Source organism: Schistocerca americana, chromosome 7 (assembly GCF_021461395.2).
Source record: "Schistocerca americana isolate TAMUIC-IGC-003095 chromosome 7, iqSchAmer2.1, whole genome shotgun sequence".
NCBI classification, from domain to species: domain Eukaryota; kingdom Metazoa; phylum Arthropoda; class Insecta; order Orthoptera; family Acrididae; genus Schistocerca; species Schistocerca americana.
In genome coordinates, this window is record NC_060125.1 from 376,223,014 (window position 1) to 376,244,868 (window position 21,855).

A 21,855-nucleotide genomic window follows, 5' to 3' on the forward strand; every position below is an offset into this window, starting at 1 on the left:
CATGCCATTTCCACCTGGCGCCTCAGTTGGACCAGCGTTCGTGCTGGACGTGCAGACCGCGTGAGACGCCGCTTCATCCAGTCCCAAACATGCTCAATGGGGGACAGATCCGGAGATCTTGCTGGCCAGGGTAGTTGACTTACACCTTCTAGAGCACGTTGGGTGGCACGGGATACATGCGGACGTGCATTGTCCTGTTGGAACAGCAAGTTCCCTTGCCGGTCTAGGAATGGTAGAACGATGGGTTCGATGACGGTTTGGATGTACCGTGCACTATTCAGTGTCCCCTCGACGATCACCAGTGGTGTACGGCCAGTGTAGGAGATCGCTCCCCACACCATGATGCCGGGTGTTGGCCCTGTGTGCCTCGGTCGTATGCAGTCCTGATTGTGGCGCTCACCTGCACGGCGCCAAACACGCATACGACCATCATTGGCACCAAGGCAGAAGCGACTCTTATCGCTGAAGACGACACGTCTCCATTCGTCCCTCCATTCACGCCTGTCGCGACACCACTGGAGGCGGGCTGCACGATGTTGGGGCGTGAGCGGAAGACGGCCTAACGGTGTGCGGGACCGTAGCCCAGCTTCATGGAGACGGTTGCGAATGGTCCTCGCCGATACCCCAGGAGCAACAGTGTCCCTAATTTGCTGGGAAGTGGCGGTGCGGTCCCCTACGGCACTGCGTAGGATCCTACGGTCTTGGCGTGCATCCGTGCGTCGCTGCGGTCCGGTCCCAGGTCGACGGGCACGTGCACCTTCCGCCGACCACTGGCGACAACATCGATGTACTGTGGAGACCTCACGCCCCACGTGTTGAGCAATTCGGCGGTACGTCCACCCGGCCTCCCGCATGCCCACTATGCGCCCTCGCTCAAAGTCCGTCAACTGCACATACGGTTCACGTCCACGCTGTCGCGGCATGCTACCAGTGTTAAAGACTGCGATGGAGTTCCGTATGCCACGGCAAACTGGCTGACACTGACGGCGGCGGTGCACAAATGCTGCGCAGTTAGCGCCATTCGACGGCCAACACCGCGGTTCCTGGTGTGTCCTCTGTGCCGTGCGTGTGATCATTTGCTTGTACTGCCCTCTCGCAGTGTCCGGAGCAAGTATGGTAGGTCTGACACATCGGTGTCAATGTGTTCTTTTTTCCATTTCCAGGAGTGTAGTTTCCATAAATGTTTCCCTTTATAGCCGATCTTAGGTCCGCCATATTTAACACTGCTACGTCTTCTCTGCCACAAAAGTCTTCTACTGGGTTTCCCTGTGACGTAGGTTCTCATCTGTCTCACTCGCACACTACAGTGCTTGGGCCCCAATAGACAAGAGACGTCTGTGAGTTTCCCCACCTCGTGGTGAATCTGCGCCCTTTGTGGTACGCGGTCCTGGACGACAGGGTTCGTTTCACAGTTCCTGTAGGCTGACTCTTTCGGCCATATATTTAAATGAGAACGCAATGCTCGTTAACTCACACTGTGGAGTGCCAGGGCGGTAATTAAACATTACTCAATTAACAATCATTTATTGGCGAGAGTCTTCTTGCCGGCGTTGCCTAGGAACGACCGTGCTGAATACCGAATCCGCTGCTTGAAAGGTCGAGGTGGCAGGCCCTGACGCTGCCTTTGGTTTGTACCGAGACCTGTAGGAGGGTGTAGCGGCTGTGCGCCTGCGCATTGAAGCGTGGCTGTGGGGGTCGTCAGAGCCTCAGTACCCTCTATGAGTGAAGCTGTAATTCAAAATGGTTCAAATGGCTCTGAGCACTATGGGACTCAACTGCTGTGGTCATAAGTCCCCCAGAACTTAGAACTACTTAAACCTAACTAACCTAAGGACAGCACACAACACCCAGCCATCACGAGGCAGAGAAAATCCCTGACCCCGCCGGGAATCGAACCCGGGAACCCGGGCGTGGGAAGCGAGAACGCTACCGCACGACCACGAGATGCGGGCTGAAGCTGTACTTAGGCCTGTTCCCAGAATACTGCATCCCACTGCAGTCGGTTTTCGAGATGGCGCGAAGGCAAAAAACCCAGTAGCAACACGAAGGACAGCCTGAGTGACGGTCCCAGCACACAGCCGGCAAGGCGGTATTAATGCTGCCCCGGTTGCGGCGACATAGGCACCCAGTGCCCAAGTTGGACAGTTTGTAGATGGGCAGGTCGGTTCTTCATCAACGGAAGATCGGTCAGGCCCTCAACCTCTGTCAGTGCTATTATAACCGGAATGACTGCGGCTTACCGTTCAGAAGTCTCTTCCACTGTCAGATGGCTGTGGACTTGTATCTGTGGGCTTCAGATTAGCGGCACCTTGTAGATACTTGTTGAATTCATCAGAGCATTCTGCAACTTATAGAGCTGGTCTGGCATTGGTATCGGTGACGAAGAAGGAATAGCCTTTCTCTGAGAATAAGCTTGAGGAGGGCAGAGATTGTATAGCAGGGGATGACATAGTTCCCCTGCCCTCCCTCTCCACCCCCCACCACCCCTATACTGGGAACAGTATGCTCTCATTTTCGGAGCCTATCAACACTCTCAGCTGCTCTAGTGTTTCATTTCAGAGTTTGAGGATGTTTGCCTCCTGAAAGGTGTTATTATGAATCTATAGGTGAAGTTACTGTATTTATCGTCATTACAGTAGAGCGTTCTGTCTGTTCCGCACTGTTTTCAAAGTGCTGAATCAGTTATTCTTGGCTTCCCTCTCACATAGTCTGGTGAAACGAGCTCCCAGCTTGTTTGTACTTTGGACCATCCGTGTTGACATTCGGCTATGACGCTGTTTCATAGCCGGCAGACGTTCCCCGCTTAGTGATGCCTCAGTCAGCTTCTGACAAAATTTTATTCCTGCAGTTATTTATTATACTCTGTGCATCGCTTCCTTTTATTATGCGGTTGATTCGCCATGGTTTCATGATGATTACATACGGATCAATATCAACTCTTTGTGTTACTAGTGAACGTGTGGTTTTTGATAATACATTTAATGCTCGTTCATTGTTTAAAAATTCCTATCTACCATATAAATATCACCACATTTTTCTTGCAATCAACACAAACATCTACACTGAAATGATAGAAAGAAACTACGATACTATTCGCAACTTGCCTTGGGACACCACAGGACTCTTTCAGTGAGATGAACCTTTCTGGTAGTCGTTAATGTCAAATTGCCCGCATCTCATTAATCCTATCTTTCAAGCATCCTTTCTTTCAAGCAACTGATATAAGGCAAATGATTAAGATTTATTGGAAATCCACTCTTCCACCACTTCGTTATCAATAATTTACTCAGATCTTCGTTCACCGAAAGAAATGAGATTTGATAATTTTTTTGTATTATTTATAATCAACTGGTTCCAAATTACATGGACATGACGAAACCTTTGAGGACAATGAGACTTACCTCCATTAAACAGTATCACCAGTCCTGTCTTAGTTTTCGTTACTAGCAAAAGAAGAAACGTCCTGTCAATGAAGAGATCATTACAGATGGAGGAAAGTTCTAGTTGCGCTAGAATAGGGAACGATTCAGGATTTGCCTGAACCAGTTTAAGGAAACCACATGCCCGTAAGGTTTGTTGTGGTTCAAATGGCTCTGAGCACAATGGGACTCAACTGCTGAGGTCATTAGTCCCCTAGAACTTAGAACTAGTTAAACCTAACTAACCTAAGGACATCACAAACATCCATGCCCGAGGCAGGATGCGAACCTGCGACCGTAGCGGTCTTGCGGTTCCAGACTGCAGCGCCTTTAACCGCACGGCCACTTCGGCCGGCTAAGGTTTGTTGTGGAGAGATGAGATTCAGTGACAGCGTTATTTTATAAACAGCTTGTAGTCGAGCAATTTCTTGTTTCATGATAACGAGCAGCGACATTTATAAATAGAAAGAATTTTTTGAAGGCGTACAAAAGTTTCAATGTGTGAGAACAGTATCTGATAGCATATGACCCAGCGATTGGGTGTGTCAGTTAAAAGGGAAAGATATAGCTGCAAGAGATAATTAAGCACACGTTCTTAATGTATCATGAAACTTCAGTAATATAAGAGCACACGAGGAAACTTCTCACAAGAATCCTTTATTCGGTATCTGCTGTATTCTCACAGAATTTCGCTGACAAACATTTCAGATTATAAAGTGTAACATTCATACACCCTATATGTAACTTTAAATGTTTATTTCATTTCGTATCGCATTTTAATATATCCTTAGCTATGTAATTGATGTGGCAGAGTCGATATGCTTTTTGTCAATAGTTTAGTCACTGCAAACATGACTTCGTTTCTACATATTCTCTTTCACTTAGTCGTGTACAAGAGAAGCTGTCAACAACTAGAAGGAAATGGAAGATTGAGGCTTAGTTTTCTGTTAATGACAAAGCCATTTGTAACCTTCCAGCAGTAAAGATACGTATAACATTCCGTAACCTCGTAATAAAAATGTGACTAACCTCTCAATAAAACTGTGGCTCACTTATAACCTTTCAATAATTGACTGTGAATTTAAATTGGTAAATTTTGGACGTCAGCAGTGCTGCGTCATGGCCCTAAAAGATCATTCTGAATAAATTGAAAATTCTTACCTCAATGAAGTCGCCGGATAACACGTATATATCTACTCCTATGATAAATTTTTCTGGCACAGCGCAGTGCAATGCTGGCCGCTAGATTTGTCATGTATAAAAAGAAACAACTGATTTTTCTTTACGATAATTGGGATGACCATGAATTGCAGAAATTAGTAAATTCTTTAAATTCAAGTGAATGATTGTCAAAAAGGTTAATTTTATAAAAAAGATTATTATTAAAAGAAACAAACCACACATCGCTCCCCACGACCGGTCCCGCCAAGTCCATACACCAGACTGCTCGCCACTACTTACTCCTACTGACACTGCTCTTACCGCAGCCAACACTGCTCTCTGCTCTGAGATTCTCTTATAGCTTACATATGGCAGGCAGCGCGTGAGCAATCCATCGAAATTACATCTCGAGTGCGCTAGCAATAAATTCCTTAGTCATGGACCTCTTACACATTGTAAATAGAGCACAAACTTATATTCGGTAAGGGATTCGGTCATGTCCTTTTCAAAACAACATTTCCCACATTTGCTTTAATAAACTTAGGAAACGACAGTCAAGGTAAAACTGGATCGCCAGAGAAGGATTTTAACTGCTGTCCTGAATGGGAGCTCAGTCTCTTAACTACTATGTTATATCGCTCAGTCTGCTGTCACATACTATCCAAAACAAAATATTCTGTGTAATTTACAATTCCTTTCAGTTACTTAATGATGATACCTACAAATCTTTTCGGTATATGAGTAGTTCTGTCTGTCATCTTTGTAGTGCAGATAAAAGCAAAGCTGTTGTCAACCGGAATGTGGTTTGAACACCGTAGTGCATACTATTGTATGTGGTATACCCTCGTCTTCCTCCAAATTCTGAACTTATTTTCCTAGCCTTTTATAGGAGAGTCTGCAGTTTCATGTGGAACCCGAAGCACGATACAACTTGGCATCTTTCACACTGACAAATCATTGCCGCAATTGAAAGAAGTGATGTGAGTGACCGAAAGAATTTAGAGAGTCGAATAAGGGATTGAAGACCAGGCCTTTGATTTGCAGCCTGGCTCTTATCTACTACGCCATCCCGACACGCCAGCCGGTGTGGCCAAGCGGTTCTAGGCGCTTCAGTCTGGCACCGCGTGACCGCACGGTCGCAGGTTCGAATCCTGACTCAGGCATGGATGTGTGTGATGTCCTTAGGTTAGTTAGGTTTAAGTAGTTCTAAGTTCTAGGGGACTGATGACCTCATATGTTAAGTCCCATAGTGCTCAGAGCCATTTGAACCATTTGAACCATCCCGACACACTGTCACTGTGCACCTGTGCCTCTGACGAAGATACACTGACCTGAGTATATAGTCCATCATGTTCTTTAAGGGGTTGTCTGACACCTTCATATAGCTGGATAATAGTCCTCGTAGTGGTCGATACGGCTGCTTATTGTACAAATCTGCTGGAGTTACCTCTGGAGTGATGATGTCGTCATCGTGAGATACGAGGTCCTGTGGGTCAACCGTCAGGAGGAAGTCTCGCAGCTCCTGAGTGTTGTTCGCAGTAAAACCCAGGACCTCTGCCAGACGGAACGCCTTGGCCGCAGGGTCGGCCATTATTCCCCAGGGGCTGGCTGCCTCTCCACTATGGATTATGGCACCACGGAAGAGGCCTGTGAGGAAAACAAACATACTGCTACCACGTGTTCCGGTCGGACTGTGAAATCAACCAACAAATGCTACTTCGGTGGCAGCCATATTCTGTAGCGGCCTGCATCATGTAATATGGAGTAATTATACAGTCCGACGAACTTTCCAAAAAATCGGTACAGATAAAAGGCCAAGAACAACGTAAAAATGATACAGTATGTGAAAGACAGAACCTCAGTTTTTTAAATGGTTATAATTAACCTTTTATGTGTTCACGCTTCGTCACGTGGAACATCCAATTGTAGTTCAATTCAGCCCATACCCGAATCAGTATATCAGGAGTGAAGGTAAAAACAGCTGCTGTGTCACAAGTGTTAGAGGTCCAGTGATAGAGGTGGAAACCCTTACGAAAAATCTCTAGGTGTCAACTCTGACGACTATGGTTAGTCACTCCAATAGTACTGCCAGCAATGCGGCCTACCCAGTGACGTATCGAAGTCTCATTCAGGTGATCTCGTGCACAATTGTGAAAATGTGGAGAGGCGCTATCTTGTTGAAAAATGAAATCGCTGCTATTAGTTTCAAGTTGTGTCGTGAGCCATGATCGCAACACGTCGAGATAGGCGACACCACTCTCCCAGTGAAGAAAAATGGTCCGTAGACTGCCTTGTAGGACGTAGCAGAGCTTTCTGGGACTTAACAGTTTCACGTTCTTCACATGGTCCACTGTCTATTCCGACATGCCCGATCATTTCGCATCTCACGAACAACCATCCTTCTCCAATTTCCTGTATCATTGCAGCAATGCTATTGTGAAGTGGTGGTTTCTTGTGAAACTTGCCATGGAAAGCTCTTTGCATACTCACTACCGTTTGGCAATTGGCAAATGCGGTCATACAAAATGCTTTCTTCGCCTTCTTCGCTGCCATTTTGTGCAACATCGGTCGGTGGCACCGTTTCTGGCTATTTGCAAGTTAACTTGGGAATACCACATTCAAAAGAAACTCTCAGAGTTTGTTCATCACTCATTGTATTGTTCGTTAGCTATGTTTAGCAATTTACCTATACTGATTTTTTAAAATATTTGGTGACTTTATAAGTAAACTGTGACTCTTGAGAGGTATATGGGGTGGCCAAACCGCTTGTCATTACTATGTATGTCTTACATAAACCAAGAACGTGAAATGGAAAGTAGAAAGACAAACTGTTAAGATACTAAGTGCAAGCTCACGCTTTCCATGTATCCATTAAGTGTTGCCATTCTGTACTTGGACTCGTTTCGAAGTTATTCTCCTATGCTGGAAGACGATAAATAGAGAAATGAATGATGAAGATGTACAGCACTGTTAGCAAAACAGAAGGGTATCATAAAGCGTTATTTAGTCTCTGAGTTAGAAATATTATGTCTCCTCGTACATATTCCTTTGCGCCTATGATTATTGTGACGTCACTGTATATAGGGTGGTCCATTGATCGTGACCGGGCCAAATATCTCACGAAATAAGCGTCAAACGAAAAACTACAAAGACGAAACTTGTCTAGCTTGAAGGGGGAAACCAGATGGCGCTATGGTTGGCCCGCTAGATGGCGCAGCCATAGGTTAAACGGATATCAACTTCGTTTTTTTATATAGGAGCCCCCATTTGTGTTACATATTCGTGTAGTACGTAAAGAAATATGAATGTTTTAGTTGGACCACATTTTTCGCTTTGTGATAGATGGCGCTGTAATAGTCACAAACATATGGTTCACAATTTTAGACCAACAGTTGCTAACAGGTAGGTTTTCTAAATTAAAGTACAGAACGTAGGTATGTTTGAACATTTTATTTCGGTTGTTCCAATGTGATACATGTACCTTTGTGAACTTATCGTTTCTGAGAACGCATGCTGTTACAGCGTGATTACCTGTAAATACTACATTAATGCAATAAATGCCCAAAATGATGTCTGTCAACCTCAGTGCATTTGGCAATACGTGTAACAACATTCCTCTCGACAGCGAGTAGTTCGCCTTCCGTAATGTTCGCGCATGCATTGACAATGCGCTGACACATGTTGTCAGGCGTTGTCGGTGGATCACGATAACAAATATCCTTCAACTTTCCCCACAGAAATAAATCCGGGGACGTCAGATCCGGCGAACGTGCGAGCCATGGTATGGTGTTTAGACGACCAATCCACCTGTCATGAAATATGCTATTCAATACCGCTTCAACCGTACGCGGCTATGTGCCGGACATCCATCATGGTGGAAGTACGTCGTCATTCTGTCATGCAGTGAAACATTTTGTAGTAACATCGGTAGAACATTACGCAGGAAATCAGCATACATTGCACCATTTAGATTACCATCGATAAAATGGGTGCCAATTATCCTTCCTCCCGTAATGCCGCACCATACACTAACCCGCCAAGGTCGCTGATATTCCACTTGTCGCAGCCGTCGTGGATTTTCCGTTGCCCAATAGCGCGTATTATGCCGGTTTACGTTACCGCTGTTGGTGAATGACGCTTCGTCGCTAAATAGAACGCGTGCAAAAAATCTGTCATCGTCCCATAATTTCTCTTGTGCCCAGTGGCAGAACTGTATACGACGTTCAAAGTCGTCGCCATGCAATTCCTGGTGCATAGAAATATGGGACAGGTGCAATCGATGTTGATGTAACATTCTCAACACCGACGTTTTTGAGATTCCCGATTCCTGCGCAATTTGTCTGCTGCTGATGTGCGAATTAGCCGAGACAGCAGCTAAAACACCTACTTGGGCATCATCATTTATTCCAGGTCGTGGTCGACGTCACACTTGTGGCTGAACACTTCCTGTTTCTTTAAATAACGTAACTATCCGGCGAACGGTCCGGACACTTGGATGATGTCGTCCAGGATACCGAGCAGCATACATAGCACACGCCCGTTGGTAATTTGAATCACAATAGCCATACATCAACACGATATCGACCTTTCCCGCAATTGGTAAACGGTCCATTTTAACACGGGTGATGTATCGCGAAGCATATACCGTCCGCACTGGCGGAATGTTACGTGATACCACGTACTTATACGTTTGTGACTATTACAGCGGCATCTATCACAAAGCGAAAAAAGTGATCCAACTAAAACATTCATATTTCTTTACGCTCTACACGAATATGTAATAAAAAATGGGTGTTCTTATTGAAGAAAACGCAGTTGATATCCGTTTGACCTATGGCAGCGCCATCTAGCGGGCCAATCATAGCGCCATCTGGTTTCCCCCTTAAAGCTAACTGTTTCGTTCTTTGTAGTTTTTTTCGTTTGACGCTTATTTCGTGAGATATTTGGCCCCGTCACTATCAATGGACCACCCTGTATATTCATTGAGGACAGCTGTCGTGACTGTATTTATACATCTACTGAAATAAGAATGGTATATGAGATGAGAGTACTGTGCCAAGGGTATTGTGCCTTAAGGGATCAAATGGAACTTTCAGCATTTACAAAGCAAACGAAAAACGAAATACGAAATCAAAGATTCCCTCAATTCTGTGACGTCTGCGCTAAGGAATTCTGCATGTCTGCTGTTGCTTGGGGAAAAGCAGACCTTTTCTGAAAAATTCGAGAGTGCACTGCAAGTAAAAAGTCTAAGGTAAGAACAAATACAGTGTAGTGATTTCACTAACAATGGTAGTAGGAATTGAAAGGTGAGTTGCTAGAGTATCTGATCGTAGTATGCATGTAAATCGGCTACAGAATAATCCTTCCTAGCTCTAGCATTTTACATAACAACTAAGTAATGATATGCCGGTATCAGAATTTATTGTATGATAGTGAAATGTATTTAATACTACTATGGTTTATATGCCAACCTATGGAAGAAGAAGCTAGGTTTTCTATGTCTGTGTAAGCCCCCTGGTAAAAATTGAGATAGTCTGTAGAAACCGAGCCCTAGATCTGTTAATTACTAGCTGACAATAGCAATAACTGGATGAGACGAGCCATATGAGTAGCACTTTTGAGACTTCGGTTTTAATTTCGGCGGACAGGCATCCTGCACTCACCAGTGCCACATTAGCGAAACTGTTTTGCTACTGCATAGATTTAGAAACTGGTTATATAAAGATGTTAACATATTAAGCAACCGTTGGATACCCGAATACTGATTGGGAGAATGTAACTAAAATTTTCTAACGTGAAAAGACCCTTTCTCCCTTGAGTTTGATACATTTATGGAGACTTCAGCATTGTATTCTTCTGAACGTAGAGAATAAATTTGGACAAGAGAACACAAACCCGGTATACTTTAAAGACCTAAATGGCGACCTGCTTAGTGTCACTCAGTGTGCTACTCTTTCGAAATTATTTAGTCGGGTGAAGTGATTTTATGCACCGATTTGCGGCGAGAGGCGATAGCTTTGCCACCATGATAAATGCTGACCAAAATTGAGTTTCCTTAGTGACATCCAAAAGTGTACCACTGTTATATGAAATGGTTTTATGCACCAACCTGCAGTGAGAGGTGACAGTACCAGGTGCGAGACAGAGCAGCCTCCAGAGCTCTCACCACCGATGGTCACCTGGTTAGGATCCCCACCGAAGGCAGCGATATTCTGTTGTATCCACTGCAGGGACATCACCATGTCCTTCATGCCGGCATTCCCAGGAATCACCTCGTCACCAGTGCTCAGCAAGCCTGCAAAGTGCACCATAGTGCAACCATTAAAAAAATAAATCCTTGCAATTGTGCCTTTAGGATTCACACAGACACCCACCCACCACACACACCAAAATGTCTTATACAGAGATCGTCAGATCCAGCATTTTACATCAAAGCATACAAAAAAAAAAAATGGTTCAAATGGCTCTGAGCACTATGGGACTCAACTGCTGTGGTCATAAGTCCCCTAGAACTTAGAACTACTTAAACCTAACTAACCTAAGGACATCACACACATCCATGCCCGAGGCAGGATTCGAACCTGCGACCGTAGCGGTCGTGCGGTTCCAGACCGTAGCGCCTTTAACCGCTCGGCCACTCTGGCCGGCATAGCATACCAAATCCCTTTGAACCTTTATGGCAAGAAGTACCAGATCCCCCTGCACTGAGCCATCTGTGGCATTTTTTTCTGTGATGCAAATAATATAGAGCGTATTCGATTGTTTTGTGACAATTATTCGTCTGAAAACAAAAATTATTGTATTTTGTTTCCGTTCTGTGTGATGCCTGACAATATGGATTTCAGATCGAGTGGTTCTTCCCTGTATATGGTGATTTATAGAGGCCTGCAGTTAGGTCTTTTGGTATTGTAGAAAAGAAACCCTGATAACTTGAAACTGTAATGCTCCCAGAAGAACACCATAATGTATTTGAGACAGTAGGGACACTTTACTCCCTAAGTTCTGGTTTTTCCTCAAACAGTTGGTAAGAAATCAGTCAAACATTAGTTCCAAACTAAAAAAAAAAACTTCAAAATTAATGAAGCTGACCGTCTCACTGGTCGTCATCCGTCAGCACTGGTTGGTCTGCATGCTACATACGCAATGACACCAAAGTGTAAACACAAAACGTTCAGAGGCAGGGTAAGGTGTGGTCGTATTTTGCCTCAAGTAAACAAACAACAAGCAAAGAAAAATGACTTTCTGGAGTGAGGTATGAATTGAACCAAATCCCTTTCTAAAAATGTTTGTGGTAGAGGATACTGAAGTATTATTAGTTAATGAGGATGGAGACAGTGACAAGATAGACATTCTTAATGATACTGATGTTTTGCAGCAAATAACAGTAGTACTAGAAACAATTAGTTCCTATACTATAATCATTATTGAGATAGTACCTGTTAACAATTCTTACAATTCTGTAAGACTTGAAGTAACTACCATTCTAGAAGGTCCTGTAGAGAATTAATATATGACAAGTTATGCTCTAAGTAAGAGAAAGATAAAGTTATGTTCTAAAGTTTTGATTGATAAACATGTCCTCCAAAGTCATTTGCAACAAATGAAACAAAATATATTAGTATTGAGTGTTATTTGTTCATGAAGCGTAGTTTGTACACTTTGAAAATATTTTTTATGACTAAAAGTACCAATTAGAACATTAAATTCCCAATAACTGTAGAATAATAATGAGAAATATTTTAAATTTTTCTAAAAGATATATTAGTGAGTCCCAGACAAGTTGCATATCAACTATGGTTTGTGCATATCGACTATGGTTTGCATATGAGAACCATTGTGGCTACAGGAAATTTTTCTGCTATACTGAAAAATTTGTCCAGTTTGGTACCATTTGGAAACGAGCAATTACTTATATATATATGTGTGTGTGTGTGTATGCACATTCCACATCTCCTTCCAAACCACTGGATGGGATTTCAACCAAATATGGCACATGTATTACTGATTGTCTGGAAAGAAACATTGTTGGGGTAACCACCATCTGGTTCCCATTGGGGTGGGAGTAGGGTAAAAAAAGCGTTGTAATGCCTGATATCTATGTGTACCATAGGCATATGCAGGCAAGTGTGAATTAGGAAACACTATAAGGAACTCAGCTACTACCACAAAACAAGTAACTGAAATGCCGCATTGAACGAATGGATTCGTTGTTCAGACAATTAACACAAAATATCGCTGTAGAGGTACCTTAGAGCCTGATACAAGTATACCTTCAATGGCCTGAATTCATCTTTGCACAGAATTCAGTGACTGCCTCGAGACGGCGAAATAAATGGATCACATGTTCGGAGCTGTTGACGTCAGGCAGCTAATATAGCTCCGTGTCCAGTGGAGCACAACTACCAGACCGTTCTGTGCTTCACAGACAACTCTTGCTGCCACTGTACCCCGTTCTGCCTGGCTACAATTTAGCACTTCTCTGTGGTTATTCCTCCTGTTTTACTTGGCGACTGACTGGAATTTTCTTGGTGAATCTTTAGCGTAGCTGTCTATCACGTTTAGTCAAAGCACAGGCTGGTTTTGAGAACTGTCTGTTTATTTTAGAGTTATGTAAAGAGCAGTGAAATAAATCAGTTATGTCCCTCTGACTACGTTTTTTTCCACAACCAACTGCGGAAATAATCAAGGAACAAATGTCATCAAACAGATCATGAAATATTCGTAAGTTGGCGATATGAGTCACTGATTGTCTGGAGGAAAATAAGTGAACATGAAACAGGTCATCCATACCGAAATGGCTCTCATCTGAAGCAGCATAGATTAACTTGTTTTTTTTTATTGTAATTTCATTTCCCTTCCCCATATGGGCAGGGGAGGGCTGGCAACGGCACAGTCCACTACTCTTCATTCAATTGGCTTTACAAAAGTACAGAAGGGTGATTACATAAAAAGGGGGGATAAAAAGGGGTACATAAAAACCACAGCAAACGGAAATGATGGGAGTTAAAATATACGCAAAGATGGGAATGTACAATGGGGGACAGTTAAAAAGTCGGCATAAAGTTAAAAGAACACAGCTGGCAACTGAAAGTGCACTTAAAAACGTGGAGGCAAACACAAGTTAAAAGTCGGTCACAGGATAAAAATCACACAGAGCAAGACACTTAAAAAACACTGGAAACCACAGAGTACTCATGAAGAATAAAAAAAAAACCTCTGGTAGGGACCTGCTGAGGGACTGGACAGGAGAGGAAAAGAGGGGAGGAGGTGCAGTGGGGAGGGGGTGGCTGGGAGGGGTGGGAGGAAGAGGGAAAAAACGGAGCAGGAGGCATGCCGAGAGGCAGGAGATGGGTAGGGTGGGAGATGAAGAGGGAAGACAAGGCAAAAGGGAGTGCAGAGACACTGAAGGCGAGCACAGGAGAAGGAGGGAGTGTAGGGGGGGAAAGCCACTCAGGAGAAGGGAGGGGGAGGAGAGGGAGCCCTGAGGAGGAGGCAGGAGGAAGGTGGGCTTAGAGTTGGTAGGAGGGACAGACATCAGGGCGAAGTTTATCATCTGGGAGGGGTAGGTGCTGGAAGTTTTGTTGGGAAAGGAGATGAAGGGTGTGGAGATGGGACACAGTAAAGGCACAGCAATGGGCTGGGGGTGGAGAGGAAGGGGGACACAAGGGTTGGGGGTATCAAGTTGGTGTGCAATATACGGGGTGCGGATGTGTTCAAAGAAAGGGAGAAGGTGGGGGAAAGGGATGAGATCATAGAGGATGCGCATGGGGGACGGAAGGCAGATACAGAAGGCGAGGTGGAGTGCTTGGCGTTCTGGGATTTGGAAGGCTTTATAGAACCTGGGATAGGCGGAAATCCAAGCAATGTTGGCATAACGAAAGATGGGGCAGATCAAGGATTTGTAGGTGTGAAGGCTGGTGGAAGGATGCAGTTCCCATGTCCAGGCAGACAGGAGTTTCAGGAGGTGGAGTCTGTTGTGAGCTTTGTGTTGGATTGTAAGGAGAGTCCAGATGAGGTGGTGGTCGAGGGTGAGAAAAAGGTATTTGAGAGTAGGAGTGAGGTGGATAGGATGGCCATAAATGGTTTAGTAGAAATCATAGAGACGAAAGGAATGGGTGGTGTGGCCTATGATGAACGCTTGGGTCTTGGAGGGGTTGTTATGAAGGAAACCACTGGTTGCTCCAAGTGCTGAACTGGTCAAGGTGGGTTTGCAGGGTATGTTAGGACCCTTGAAGGGTAGGATAAAGTGCTAGCAACGCGATGTCATCAGCAAATTGGAGGCGATGAACAGGTGGTGGACGTTTGAGCATATCAGCCATGCACGGGAGATAGAGAGGGGAAAGGACGGAGCCTTGGAACATGATGGCGGAGGGATAGAAGGTATGGTAGTTGCAATTGTGGATAGTGACATAGGAGAACAACGGGAGAGGAAGGAAGCAACGAGATGGACGAAATTTATAGGGAGAGCATAGATCTGGGGTTTGAAGAGGAGCCCGGGATGCCAGAGATGGTCGTAGGCGTGTTCTGGAGGTCAAGGGAAACAAAGATAGTGGAGCAGTGGGAGCTAAGTTGTAGGGAAAGAAGATTGGTAAGGTTAAGGAGCTGGTCGTTGGCTGAGAAGGAAGGCCAGAAGCTACACTGGGTAAGGGGAAGGAGGTGGTGTTGGTTAAGGTGGCGTGAATATGGCAGGAGAGGATGGTCTCGAAGACCTTACTGAACGTGGAGGTAAGGCAGATGGGACGATAGGAAGAGGTACCAGAGGGAGGTTTGCTGGGCTTAGGGAACAGCAGGATACGGGAAGTCTTCCACAGGTTGGGGTACAAGCCAGTGGAGAGGAGGACATTGTACAGATTAGCAAGGAAAGCCAGGGAGGATGGGGGGATGGGGATTCCTTGAGGTGACGGTAGGTGACGCCATCATGACCAGCAGCGGTGTTGCATTTGGAGCAGAGGACGAGTGTGATTCCATGTGCGGTGATGGGAGTGTTGATGTCTGAGGGGGCTGACTGATCCAAGTACTGAAAGCTAGGGGCGAGTGGTGGGAAAGAGGTATCAGTCCAGTCAAGGATAGTGGGGAAGAGGGAGTAGTCAAAGTGGGGATTGTCAGGAATGGAGAAGACCTCGGAGAGGGTGGGAAGCGATGTGGTTAGCCTTACTGAGGTTGTAAGGAAAGGGGCGATTGTTGTAGAGGATAGGGTAATGCGGGGTAGGATGGCTACCAGTAAGGCGGTGGAAGGATGCTGACCAGTACTTGGAGGAGTTGACAGGGAGGGTGGAGTTGAGGCATGTGCATGACTGGTGCCAGTCAGGTTAAGTTGGTGGAACACTAATTTTTGTAAAAGCTCTGGAAGACCGTCGTCTTTCTCTACCAAGAAACAAATTGAGACTGTACTGATCACTTCCGAAAAGACTGGCATACGTCCAGCAAAACATGATCTGTTTTCTTATTATCCTTCATGTGTTTTCACATTAACCATACAGACGCCGCTTGAATATAGGTGACACAGATGGCAGCACTCTATGGCACACACAGAATGCTAGCGGTAGCGTCGAGACTGAGGACTGATTTTGATTGTAGAAATGGTGTTCCCCCACTGTAAGAACAGTGATTATTCATTCATTTTCTCTACTTGTGTTGGGTAGCACCCCAATCGGTTTAATGCCCTGACGATACACGAATCTGTGTACAGGGTGTATTATGATTCGTAGCGAAAACTCACATTCGAAGTGACTATTAACGTTACACTTTATCAGTTGATCGAGGTGTTCCACGTGTCATCATCACATTTGAATGCAATACTACTCTGGAATTTGCAGTGAATGAAGAATTATTTCATGCACCCCGGCATTATTTCGCAAATCTTGCCAAGACTGTACAACTTGCAGCTCCAGTTCTTCAGCTATGTCGACGGGAGTGCTGTACACTTAACTTTTCGGGTGACATCAGACAGAAATATCGAGGAATGAGGTAAAATGATCTTAGAGACCAAGGTATAGACCCTGTTCGACGTTTCCGTCTTGGGACCTGTTACATAGTTGGATGTCGTCTTGTATCAGCAGCAAAAACCTTCCAAATCTCCACTATTTTTCGGTACACAGGAGGAAAATAAACTTCAGATGGAAACTGTGTCTGAAACTGTCATTGACCAAGGCAACAGAGCATCGCGTTCATGGGACGTTAGGCATGTACACGCCACTGGCTATCATGGCCATCAGTCACTATCACAGAGTAAAAAAAAAAAAAAAAACATTGCGAGACATTCTGTCTACGGTCTGTCAGCGTACAAAGTAACGTTTGCTGCCAAAGGGATGGCCTAGTGGCAAGCGCCGGCGCCTATACGTAATTTCGACGCTCTGTAGCGTCGTTGGATGACGTTTTCGGACATGGATTCCTATTCTCGATTTATTCCTCAAGACACACTTTACAACTCCTCGAAATTTGTCGCAACATTTCTGGAACACCCCGTATAAGCAGCGACATACGGGCAAAGGAGGTGTGTGGCATTTGTATCTTTACTACGTGCGTATGGTAAATTCAGGAACGTGAACTGTGACGACTTTATTACCAAATGCGTCTAAACTGGACCAACGTGTAGTTGTTATTTTCTTGGTTGTTGAAGGACAAACTCCGGTGGCAGCATCCATCGGAGAATGAAGAGTGCGTATGGGGCAGCATGCCTGTCGAAAACCCCGTTGTTGAATAGTGAGACAAGAGGTGCTACTGTGTCGTGATAACACACGTCCCTATCTTGCAAATATCGTAATGCTGAAGTTACGCCAACTCAAGTGGGAGTCACTCGAGTACGGCTCTTTCGCCCCTTAAAAAAAGGCCTCGGAGGGTCGAGGACTCCTATCGAACGAGGACGTGCAGCTGGCAGTTAAGAACAGCATGACACGGTGTTTTACAGATAGATATCTTGACCCTAACGCGTGGGTGGGATGATTGCGTCAATACTCTCATGTGATCGGCATACCGATTCTGAACTCTATGGCCTTCGGACGGAAGCTTTTTATAGTCCCTTGTATAATAAGAAAAGTTTGATTACAATATTTATAGATAAATAAATTATAAATCTCCTATGGCTCACAGCTTGGTACAAATACGAGGGTAATCCCAAAAGTAAGGTCTCCCGTTTTTTATGAGTACATAGACCTGATTATTTCTACAATGGTTTACATCAGTTTACAGCTTGAACATTTACCTATTTTTCGACATAATCACCATTTCTGTCGATGCATTTTTGTAAACTCTGTGGAAGTTTTTGTATGCCCATGTCATACGAGCTCGCCGCCATGCTGTTCAGAAAGTTATGAATCTCTTCTTTCACCTCGTCGTCGGAGCTGAATTGCTGGCACCACAATTAACGCTGACAGGTACTGTGAGACTGAAAAAACTCAAACGGGCATTCAGAACCGGAGAAGAGTAATATTGAGCAAGGGCGTACACATTCTCCATGACAACGCTCGCCCACACATCGCTCAGCAAGCCGTTGCTCTCCTGCAACAGTTTCAGTGCAACATAATCACCCACCCATCCTGTAAGCCTGACTTGGCGCCCAGTGACTATCACCTGTTCCCTAGGTTAAAAGAACATTTGGTCGGAAAGCGATTCAGCTCCGACGACGAGGTGAAAGGAGAGGTTCATAAATTTCTGAACAGCATGGCGGTGAGCTGATATGAGATGGGCATACAAAAACTGCCACAGCGTCTACAAAAATGCATCGACAGAAATGGTGATTATGTCGAAAAATAGCTAAATGTTCAAGCTGTAAACTGATGTAAACCATTGTAGAAATAAACAGGTCAATGTACTTATAAAAAAATAGGAGACCTTACTTTTGGGATTACCTTCGTATTTTCATTGGATGGCATTTCAGTGACAGATGTGTCAGTCCTGTTGCTGCCCCCGTAATCGAACCCAGATCCGCAGCGTGGAAAGCATGAACGCTACCATTCACAGCGATTACCGTATTTGTGAATGCTTATTAACCTGAGGACATTTCGACTAGTAAATTGTAACAGCTCTTCACAGCAAAATACCGGACGCCTCGCCAATGCTCAGTGATGAGGAATCAACCATTTAAAGACAAAGAATCATGCACCCTAGGCAGCTATGCGATGCCTCCCTTCTCTCCTTCCCTACTACATACCCGATAATGGCATCCAAACAATGCAGTTAGCAACATTTGCTTTCTGAGCGTAGTGTTCAGTTGGTCTCCTATAGTACGAGTAATACTGAGCCATGCAAGTACACTGTGTTGTGTCCGCATGTCCAGCGCTTTAGTGAAGTTACTCTGTGATTTTACTGCCTTCATAACGAAGATCTAACTGACAAAAATACGTCTAGAAAAGGAACTATGTGGCACATGTTATCGAAAAAGAAAACCGCACGGAAAGAAGGAAAATGAAAATTAAGCTAAGGCTGTGAAAGATGTTTTACGTCGCCTTCTACAAGCAGCGAAAAATCTTGTAAACAAGTTGTTTCCTCTAATAGAAATACTATGAGATTAAGTGCTGGACCCCCCTACAGCTACGAGACCTGAACCGTCGATGTATTATCTGCCGGCTTTCATCTCGGGATCTTCAGTCGACGTTTCTTTATTACTTTTCTCCTGTTTCGCGAAGACGAGTGGCTGGCGCTCTCCAACATCCTCCCTCCATTTCTGCCAGCGGACTGAAGTCAAGCGCGTGGCCGGAGGTAATAACGACCGCGGAATGGGGATGGTGTGGAAGTGGGAGGGGGGGGGGGGGGGAGGGGGGTTGATACCCTGATCGTTATCGCTGTAGCTCCTTGGAAATGTCGTTCGTTGCAGCACGGGAATCAAGGATCCGTTTACCTTTAAGCTTTCGCCTTTCTTAGACAAACTTATCTCAAGCTTACGGGCGTGATATCTCTTCTCCACAGCGCGAGGTGTGTATGTGTAGGGGAGGGGGGGGGGGGGGGAGGACTATAGGGAACGAGTGGGCAAATGATATGTCGCTCGTGTAACTAGAACAGTTTCTGGTGACACTCATTGAAACTCACAGTCGGTTGAGTGAAACGTTTGGTGGTGGTGAATGTGAAGAACGTGCATCCAAAGAAGGCCAAACGTCATGCGACAGCGAACCAAACAGTCTCGGCCTCGAGACCGTAATTTTGGAGGATCCTTGGCATTTCAGTGGGTTAAGGGGGCCCAATTATGCATGATGACCTTACAATGCGGAACGTGAAACTAGGTGCGTATCTCAAATACCGAAAGGCGATCGTAAGGCTCCGCGAGGGGCAATTTGCCACATGATGTTGACAAGTGATGGTGGGAGCTCAAATGGTTCAAATGGCTCTGAGCACTATGGGACTTAAACCTGAGGTCATCGGTCCCCTAGAACGTAGAACTACTTAAACCTAACTAACCTAAGTACATCACATTCATCCATGCCCGAGGCAGGATTCGAACCTGCGACCGTAGTGGTAACGCGGTTCCAGACTGAAGTGCCTTGAACCGATCGGCCACACTAGCCGGCGATGGTGGCAGCAGGAAGCTTAATTTTTTCAACAATTGTGGCAATGGGTAGGGCATGGTTGCCATTTTTCAGTACTGAACTGAGGTGCCAGCAGCTCAGTGAACGCACACAGAGTTAGCACTACAGAGGCAAAGGTAGCCATATGTAGGGTCAGCGAAAGCGTAATCCTTACCCACTGCGTCATATGGGTCTACAGCGATAGGTGCGAGCTGTATTTTAAAGAAAAAGCTCTACATGAAAAAAGGGACGTAAAAGACCACACGTGTGCTCTTTCTTCAAGGCAATGCACCGGTGCACAGGGCGAATACAATGCAGGAGTGTCTTCGTTCAAATGGTTCAAATGGCTCTGAGCACTATGGGACTTAACATCTGTGGTCATCAGTCCCCTAGAACGTAGAACTACTTAAACCTAACTAACCTAAGGACATCACACACATCCATGCCCGAGGCAGGATTCGAACCTGCGACCGTAGCGGTCACGCGGTTCCAGACTGAAGCGCCTAGAACCGCACGGCCACACCGGCCGGCGAGTGTCTTCGTGAAATCAACTTTGACCTACCTCCTAACGGTTTCTATCTTTTTCCAACGATGAAAGACGCACTCCATGGTCAAAAAGTTCCTAGTCGTCGGCTATTTCCAGTCGTCAAAACAGACTCCTAAAGGAGCGTTCACACCGGCGGTATTGTGAACGATGTCTATGGCTGCAGATGGAAAACTTTGAGACGATTCATATTTGTTATGAGATTATTTTGTAGAAACGAAAACCGGAGACCTTAGAAATTGAACGCACATCTCCCGCGTCCTGGGACAAACCCATATGGGGTCGGTGTGGGTCGCATGGCGCAATCAGGACGTTGATGACAACGGGAGGTCGTTGTGCTGCTCTAATTAACCTTTATAACGGAGATGAGAGAGAGAAGAACCTCCTCGGTTGCGACTGGGAACAGGGCTTGTGTTTGGCAGAAATGCTCTGTCGAAGTAGCAAATTATTAGTCTTCTTTTAACAGCATTTATTCGATGTAAACACAGTTAAATGTGTGGTTGTAGGACCAATTACACCTTGATAAATATGAAGCCCAGTAACTTCCTACAGATTCAGTCAGCAGCTCTCCTGAGGATACCCCTCTGAAAACACGCAGTCTATAACCTTTATCATAGACAGACACCTATGGTATAATTTGTCCTGCTAACTACTGAATCACTGGTCCCTTGGCCTAAATAATTTATCTCTGGGACCTTGGCCTAATTATTTCATCACTGATCACTGGCCCCTTGGCCTATTTAACTAATACTCTACGGCCCCTTAGCCGAAATGAAAGGAGACAACCAGTGTCTTGTTGCTACTATTTACTGAAAAATACTAAACGCTCACTATTTGAGACAGAGACAGTGCTGTTCCAATGAAATCAATAGAGATAAGAGACTTTGACAATGGGCAGATTCCTATTACGCAAAGCCTGTGAACGAGTGTCTCGAAAGCGGCGAAGCTCGTCGAATGTTCACGCGCTACTGTCGTGATCACCTACAGAAAGATTTAAGAGGACGGTGAAACTACCACTAACCGTTAAATGGCTGGACGTCCACGACTCTTCACAGAAGGTGGGGTTCGGAGGCTTGTCTGCTCTGCAAAGTGGATAGATGGTTATCTGCCGAAAGAGCTCAATGCTGGGGCACGCAAAAGTGTTTCGGAGCACCTCGATCATCGTACATTGTTGAACGTGGAGCTCCGCAGCAAACCACCCTACGTGTTGACATGTTGACCCAACGACATTGTC

The 21,855-nt window shown here is 45.1% G+C and overlaps 1 protein-coding gene across 1 annotated transcript in view; it reads right to left on the reverse strand.

Annotated features, from left to right (window-relative positions):
* Positions 1-21,855, reverse strand: part of LOC124622952 (venom carboxylesterase-6-like) — an 82,368-nt gene that overhangs the window by 41,685 nt on the left and 18,828 nt on the right. Inside the window, exons 4-5 of the mRNA XM_047148742.1 lie at positions 10,690-10,875; positions 6,028-6,227 (exon numbers count right to left, since the gene is read on the reverse strand). Coding sequence (XP_047004698.1) covers positions 6,028-6,227; positions 10,690-10,875 — 386 coding nt within the window. The remainder of the gene's footprint in view (positions 1-6,027; positions 6,228-10,689; positions 10,876-21,855) is intronic.